The 7,852-nt window shown below is 40.5% G+C and overlaps 1 protein-coding gene across 8 annotated transcripts in view; it reads left to right on the plus strand.

Annotated features, from left to right (window-relative positions):
- The window catches only part of TMC5 (transmembrane channel like 5), a 37,528-nt gene that overhangs the window by 23,045 nt on the left and 6,631 nt on the right, over positions 1-7,852 (plus strand). For all 8 annotated transcript variants that reach the window (XM_061992019.1, XM_061992017.1, XM_061992020.1 and 5 more), the window contains 8 exons: positions 1,089-1,184; positions 1,755-1,830; positions 2,652-2,785; positions 3,952-4,125; positions 5,375-5,453; positions 5,780-5,872; positions 6,867-6,968; positions 7,267-7,312. In XM_061992019.1, coding sequence (XP_061848003.1) covers positions 1,089-1,184; positions 1,755-1,830; positions 2,652-2,785; positions 3,952-4,125; positions 5,375-5,453; positions 5,780-5,872; positions 6,867-6,968; positions 7,267-7,312 — 800 coding nt within the window. The remainder of the gene's footprint in view (positions 1-1,088; positions 1,185-1,754; positions 1,831-2,651; positions 2,786-3,951; positions 4,126-5,374; positions 5,454-5,779; positions 5,873-6,866; positions 6,969-7,266; positions 7,313-7,852) is intronic.

Here is a 7,852-nt window from a genome sequence, read left to right on the forward strand (position 1 = left end):
TTAGAGTGTGTACCATTCTACTCTCCCAGTGAGTTCTGTTTTCCTTTGGTGGTGGAATCACCTGCCACTCACTTAAACTTCTGCCCACAAGTTTAAAAATCTTATTTTTAATCAGTTTTATTAAGGATGTAATGTGACTCTCAAGGGTCGAGTCCTGCAGCGTGGTGAGAAAGCATTTTTAACTGGACATGAATACAGATAAGCACATAAGCAAAAGGTTGTTTACTTCTGACTTCTGCTGTGTGTACCTTGCTATTGCAAAACATCATTTATAATTGGAGGTAGCGGTGTATTCAAGTGCTCTACAGAGCACTTAGGGTTCCTGGCCACACTTGTGCAGGACATCCATTGTTTGCCCTTTGCATGTGTTGTGTACAAGGCTGGTTTACAAGGTAGTACTTTCTTAACTTTCTATTAAATTAACATAAAACAACATTGAGAAGTCCTTTGAACGCTTTCCTTCCACAGCTCTTGTCAATGTACTTTAATCCTCCTCCTGTTCCCATCCTATTCAGATAGAAAGCCGCCTCCCAGCAAAGGTCACAGTACCACATCTGCAGTGTCAGCTCTGATGACAGATTTAAAGCACAATTGCTTGTATTTGTATGTACTCAAGAGTAGCCCCCTAAAAGCCCAGCCTTGCAACTCTGTTGCTGATGCAGTTGTTAAGGTAGTACCAAGACCTGTATTTGATGCAAGATGGGATAGTTACTGAAATCTCTGTTGTCCTTGCTGCAACAAGCAGAAACTAAATCTTCCCAGCTCAGGGAAAATGAAGTGATGAAAAGATCTTGTTGGTCCTCTGAGTACTTGCTTACCTGTGTATGTCTCAGCTACTTGCAACCTCAGTTAGTTTGAAGTAGGAGATACTTTAGGATGTATTAAAATGTCAGTCTGCAAGGTTCAGTTTTTTAACTGAGGCTGAAAATTCTTGAGAGTCAGGAACTCTAAAAAGCTGTTACAGATTTGTAGCGAGGCAACTTGCCATTTCAACTGTTTAAGCATAAGCATACTTTGCTGATATTATAAATCTTATTGTGCTGTGGTTGTGAGTTTGGTCATGGGTTTGTTTTGATTTTTTCACCCAGAATTATTGGAACTACAGTCTGTGTGAGTCTGGGGCTGCCAGAATTTGACATTGGACGGAATGTTTTAGATTTGATCTATGCACAAACTTTAACTTGGTAAGTGTTGCATTTATGACCAGAACTACATTTGCACTTGGAAATACCGTGGAACATTCTTATTCTGACATTTCTGGGTGGCTCCCATCATGGGGGATACAATAGGATAAACGCCCAAGAGAGATGACATATTAAGTGCCTGTGTGAAGATTGTGTGTTGTCAGTTCTCTTTGTAATTATGCAGGTAATAAGAATAAATGTAGTCAGTAGTTTATCTAGTGACCACCTGGTCTGGGAGAAAGCCTTAAAAGGAACATCCTAGAGCTTTGCTTACTTCCCCACTGGAATGGGGTTCCTGTTGAAATAGTCTCAGTATTAAACCCTGGAAAAGATGCCTTATTTCTAGGAATAACGTTGCTCTGATTATAAAAGAGTTTTGCAGCTGTGTGTGTAGATATTTTGAAGTTGCATGTTTTTCAAGGTTGACTTACTGTTACAGGATCACTATTAATATAATTACCTTTCCAAAATTCGAACACCAACCATGCATGAAGTTAGTGTGGTATTTTCTGCTCTCAGTGCACTGAGAAGTGAAGATTTAACCTTTTTCTCATAAATCCTTTCTTGTAGGATCGGTATCCTCTTTTCACCTCTGCTGCCTGCTATCCAGATGATTTCATTTTCTATAGTGTTTTATGTGAAAAAGGTAACAAGCTTTAAGTGTATTCATTGTAAACTTGCATCATTTGACATCTGGGCAGAGTTTATTGCGTTAATGTACCAGTTCTGTCTGGAGGTTGTTTTTTGTGTTTAGGGGAGCAGTTTGGTTGATTTGGTTTGGTGGGGAGGGTTGCTTTACAGGAATGTAGGTGAAGATGCACACCCTTGAATTGCAAACCTGTGAAATGTGAAGAGGAGAAAAGTGTGGAAGGGTTATAGGAGGAGTTAAGAGCACAGTTAGAGAAAGGAGGGAAAAAAGGCTGGGGAATTAACAGTGTACCAGTGTTATGTCAATATTGACACCAAACCCATGGCTGTAACTTTGACTTCCAGCTTTCTCCTCAGCAATGCCCCTCTGCCCCCAAGTTATAACCAGGGTGATTTAGCTAAAGATCATGGTAGAAATTTTTTCTTTTCATCATTCTTTGTCTCATCAGTCTGGCTAAATGACTGATTGTTAGGTTATTGGGAAGTCTGAAGTGTTGAATGTAGAAGAACAAAGCTGTAGCTGGAAAGATTGATTCAAACTTCTCTGAACTGTGGCTTGTGTATGCTACAAAACCAAATGCTACCCAACAGAGTCCTGAGGAACCCATCAGAACCTCATTTTGCCTCTTACTCTTGAAAGTTCTCAAAGTTTTGTAAAACTTCAGTATATGTATTAAATTCACATAAAATAAGTTCTTGGAAACTTTTGGTAGATGCTGTTCCAGCAATTGCCTCCATCTGAAACTGATTGGGATTGACTTAAGTTGAAGTGGCAGGTAACACCATTCCAAGAGTCAATGTACCTTCATCTCTTTAAAGGTCAGTCTACTGAAGAATTGCCAACCCCCTCGCAAAGTCTGGAGAACTGCTCAAATGACAACATCCTTCATGTTCCTGCTGTTCTTCCCTTCCTTCGTTGGAGTTCTGTCTGTCATTGGAGTCACTGTCTGGAGGTATGGAAGATCACTACCATTCAAGTGTACAGTTTTATACTGTGTAACCTGATACTAAGCAGAGGAATCTGTGTTTTTCTATAGAAAAAGCTGTATTAGTTGCTCATGGAAGGTTTCAGATGTCTGGGAGATGTTCTGTAGTCTGAGACAAAATGTGCTCAGGGAGTTTGCAAGAATGTGGTTAATGCAGTAACTTGTCAGTAAGAAAGTGGAAGGAGAAAGAAAGTTGCATTTAAGTTTGTGGTTCCTATTTAAATGTCACCCCAAATTTGGCTTTTTCTCCTCCTTAAAAGTTTCTGCAACCTAGTCCTATTCATGTTACATACCATTCTGAGTCTGCAGTGGAGAAACACCTGGGAAAACTGAGTTGGGGTCAACTTCTGGATTATTTACAAGCTTCAAAGGCTCTTCTTGCAGGGAATGCTGACCTCTACAATAATGCATCTTGGTTGTAACCAGTATTTTAAAGCCCCTTTGTTTATGTTCCTGTTACTCTGGGCACAGTAAGAAGGGCAGCATGGATACCCTTTTTCTGTTTCTTAACAGTTCTCAGCCCCATGATTTCAATATTTAGTAAGACAGGTGGCTACACACAGAGCCAGGTGGGATGGCGTATTTCAGAGCAAACATTTCCAGATGACAAGTGGGAATTTCAGACTGTCTGCAGTGGTTCACTTTCAAGGCAAACAACATCTTTGTGTTTCAGTCTACCCGAAAATGTTAATTCTTGTTATAGTCTGCCTGAGTTCACCATATGCTGTTGTTACTGAAAATCTATAGTGACTCATGTCCTCGAGGACAAGGTGAAATGATGGTTCCCTTAAGCTCCTGGAATGAAACTTTGAAAAATCCAGATTTTCAATCTGCTGTAGCTTACACTGAAGTGATGGACTTGTTACACTTAGGTCAAGGTTGTATTTACAGAGCTTGCCACTGATCCATTGCAGCCACATCCCATCTCTCCCTGCATAGTCTGGGGTGGCCATTTTAACAGCTGGAGAGTGAGCCAAGCTAAAAATCAAACATAAGTCATGGAAGTTCCCCGAGGGTCCAAAGAGAGCAGAAGGCTATAGTCATCTAATGAGCATCCAGATGTACGAAATTGCAGTAGTAACTAAATCAGTGGTTAACATTTGAAGCTTTAAGCAGTCCTTTCACACTTTCAGGTTGAAACCTTCAGAAGCATGTGGTCCTTTCAGAGGTTTGCCTTCTATGTATGCTGCAGTTTCTGAGTGGATAAAAATCCTGGAAAATTACACTGCCTCAAAATGGGTAGTGTGGATATACTACAACTTAATCAGTAGTGAACTTTTCTTCTTTGTCCTCACTGCTATTGTCCTGTAAGTACCTGCTAATGAAAATCACCTGAAGTGGAAAAAAAAAGTGTCTATGGTATAGCCATTCTTCCTCAAAAGTATGGCAAAGTGCATTTTAAAGCATCAGAAATGGTTAATATATTGGAAATTCATGTATTTGCAGTATATGAAGAAGTTATAAAACCTGTTCCTTTGTGTGAGGATGTCAAAGTGTCTTAGAAACCAGATTCAGGCTAATCTTAGGATCCACTGCTTTTAATTGAATATTTCTAGTTTACTGTTGTCTAGATTTCAGATCTTCTTACCACTGGCACACTTACCTTTAGGGACATCAGCAAAAGGGAATATGCTCCATACAGCTGGCAGGACTCAATGTTTTGGGCTTTTTTTTCCCCAGAGGTGAATAAATCAGTAGGGAAAGAACAAGCTTTCACAAGCACAGGCAGTACAGGCCAGATCTATAATAGGAACCTGAGCATAAAAAATAGAAGTCTTGGAGATGTTTGCTTTGTCTTTTCTGACTATTTCTCATCAGTTGAGTCATTAGAGGAGATGACACTGTGTAAAGAGTAGCTGACCACAGGGTCACTGCAGTAGAGGGGTGTGGTGGTGCACGAGCAGCTTGTTCAAGTGAGCACACCATATGGGGAAATGCTCAGAAGTAGGCTGCAGTCTGCTTCCAGCTAATCCCAGGTATATTCACACGCTGTCCTTTGGCTGAAGTAAATGATTTTGGCAAAGCCATGCACATTAAGCTCTGTTCCCATTGGTGGGATTTGATGTTGTTGCTGTACTGCTTGATGTTTCTAGTGTGGGCCATGCAAACACTCAAGAGCCCAAACCTATTCTCATAGAACAAGTTCCCAGGATTGACCTAGAGGCAGTAAGTGTTCAGTGTTGGGATTTAAGTTCCAGGTATGTGCCCAAGCTAACGACACAAAGTTTGATAAGTGCATTAGGTTCCTATTCGTTATCTGAAATGCACCTTGGTTTGCTGACTTAATTTTATGACACCTGTCATCTTGAATACAAATCTATCAACCTTTGGGTCTTTTCCAAGAACATGTTTTAAGTGATTCAATGTATTTGCCATTCCATGCGTAACTGTGTGCATAGTTTATATGTATATGTGTGCATGTATAGATAGGCGTATATAAAGCTTATAATGGATAAAATAATCAAGGTAATTTTGTGTTTAGGCAGTGAGTAGAAGGAAATACTGGTGGATATGAGTACTCATATGTTGGGCTTTGTTTTTTTTTTTCTTGTTTAGAATTATTACTTATATTTACTGGCAAATAATAGAAGGAAGAAAGATCATGACCCAACGCTTACGTAAGCAAATTATTAATGTAAGTTTCACTTTCAGTTTCATTTAAAACAAAAATTGGCTTCCTTGTTGATAGCTTCACCCTGTTATTGTGGAGCTGTAATCTGCTTTTCCTATGAGAGCTGAAGGGAGAGTGGGAAGCCCTCCTCTCCTGTGAATTTGGGGGAAATTTAACTCACAAATACAGTTGTTGCAAAATAATTTTACCTTCAAGCTGTGGTGCTGCTGCTCCCTCTCAAAACATATTATTTCAGAATAAAAGGAATTTAATGATTATTCTGGTCAATACTTAGTCTTGAACCTTTCAAGAATGATTCCAGCTAATGATCAAATGTGTCTTGACTATAGGAAGGAAAAGATAAGAAGTTTTTACTTGAAAAACTACAAGTGCTGCAAAGGACAAAACAAAACCCGTCTGTGCCAAGAGGACAAGACCAGCAGGTCAGTTTGATAGGCCAGATTCTGCTGTTTCAATTACATGCTTGGTACAATTTCATGAGGTTCCTCTAGCCTTGCAAATAGGCTGCCATTTTGAGATATGTCTGTATTTAAAACTTCACTTAAGTTGATTGATTACTAGTTATCTCCAGACAGCAGAATAATACCATGGAAATTCCCTAACTATTGGGTCCAGGCTGGAATTTAACCTGGCAAGGATACAGAAAAGACCTTACCCTCAATGCTATTATTTATAATTTTGGAACAGCAAGAAAATATTCCTAATCTGGGTGTGCAGTGATAGTAGCTAAAGGGTGCAGCCATACTCCAACCTTTCTGGACTAAGAGGCTGCCTTCCTCACCTGACTCTGCATTTCCTTAGAGGTTTATGGTTTGTGTGGTAAAACAGAGAGCTTTGACATAATCCCGTACAACATCAAGATACAAATCTAATGTCTTAAACTTTAATGTGTTTTTCAAGTCAGTCCTGCCCACTGAGCCATCAAATTAGTGTTAAATTGGGCACATGTAGCTGCTGTGCACTGTTTTTGAGTTGAACAAAATCTCGTTGATCTACATACTGGTGAGGAAAAAAGATTTGTTGGGTTCCCCTCCTCCCTCAAAAATACCCCAAATGAATCCCCCTCTATGACTGTCTGTCATTAATGTGATAAATATTGACATTGGGAGCTTAAAGTGAGTGGGCATTTTCTGTGTGCTGGGTTCTTCCAAATAGTAGAAAACCTGTGGCTGTGTCCAGGGTCCCAGCTGGAACTCCTCAGAGGAGGGTTTGATAGCCTGCAAAATGTGGATATTCTTGTAGTTGTTAAGGTCAGGCTTCAAAAGGAGATGCCAGAATAACCTTACTGTGGATCCAACAGAAGAGCCATCTCCCTTAACTAAGAGTAATGGCCTTGAGTGTGAGTAGTGCTGCTCATAAAGTCATGATTGGAAGCCAGAATAGAGTACTGCTAATGCCAAATATTCTGTCTTTCAGAGAAGCTCTTCTTCACAGCACCCATCCAGGCACCCTGCCCAGCAAGTGCCAGACTACCCAGGAAGGGTGTTTGACAGCAATCAAAATGCACCCTATGATGAGGTGAGGTGATCAAAAGAAGGAAGTCTCTGCTGGATGTCCCTGTATAGAACCTGGGGCATGATATAGACAAGTGGCATATGTTGAACAAAGAGGTCATCCTGTATGAATAGAAATGATGGTAAAGATTCATTTGAGCAGGTAGGAATACAGAATAGCTGTTGGAACGGTCATGGGTTTCTGTCGAGCTTAAGATCTGCAGAGTATGGTTTTGTTAGTTGACTGGTGTCTTTTTAAATACAAGATGACAGGCACACAGGGGAAACACTGACCTAAATCTGCTCGTTAATTTTGTTTTCAGTATCCCTATTCTGCCTGGATGTCAAGGGGGACCGACCTCTCCACAGGTAAGGACATGCATGTGCCAAACAGACAGCAGCTTTTAGAGGCTCAGCTCAGAATGTTCAGTGTAGTACAGAGGCAGCATGTAACAGTTTGGTGTAAGAGACACGGGGGTTTAGTACCTTGTATAAAGAGAAAACAAAAAGGCTGGGTTTCTGGGGTAAGCATTTTCTATCAGCTGTGCTTAGTCGTAGCTTGTTGCGATGTTGGTGGTGACTTTGAAGACTGCTCCCAAGCTTCTGTGTACCAGAGAGTTGAATTTCTTTGGGTAAATGAGCCATTTTGTGTCATGGGAGCAACCAAGGGCAAGAATATTCCATTGCATTAGATATGTTCTTCATCCTGGTGTGACTCTCAGATGTGGAGTCCTTAGGACATTGTATGTCTGGAATCAAAACAGCAGTGGAAACGTGTGTGGTAGCTTGAGCTACTCTTGCTATAACCATGCCAAATCCATATCAGATGAGACAGCTAAAACAGCATGGGGGTTTTTTTGTGGGGGTGGCTGTTAATGACGGAGTTAATGTTGGTTCCTTTGTGAGCAG

Source organism: Colius striatus, chromosome 3 (genome assembly GCF_028858725.1).
Source record: "Colius striatus isolate bColStr4 chromosome 3, bColStr4.1.hap1, whole genome shotgun sequence".
Taxonomy (NCBI): Eukaryota; Metazoa; Chordata; class Aves; order Coliiformes; family Coliidae; genus Colius; species Colius striatus.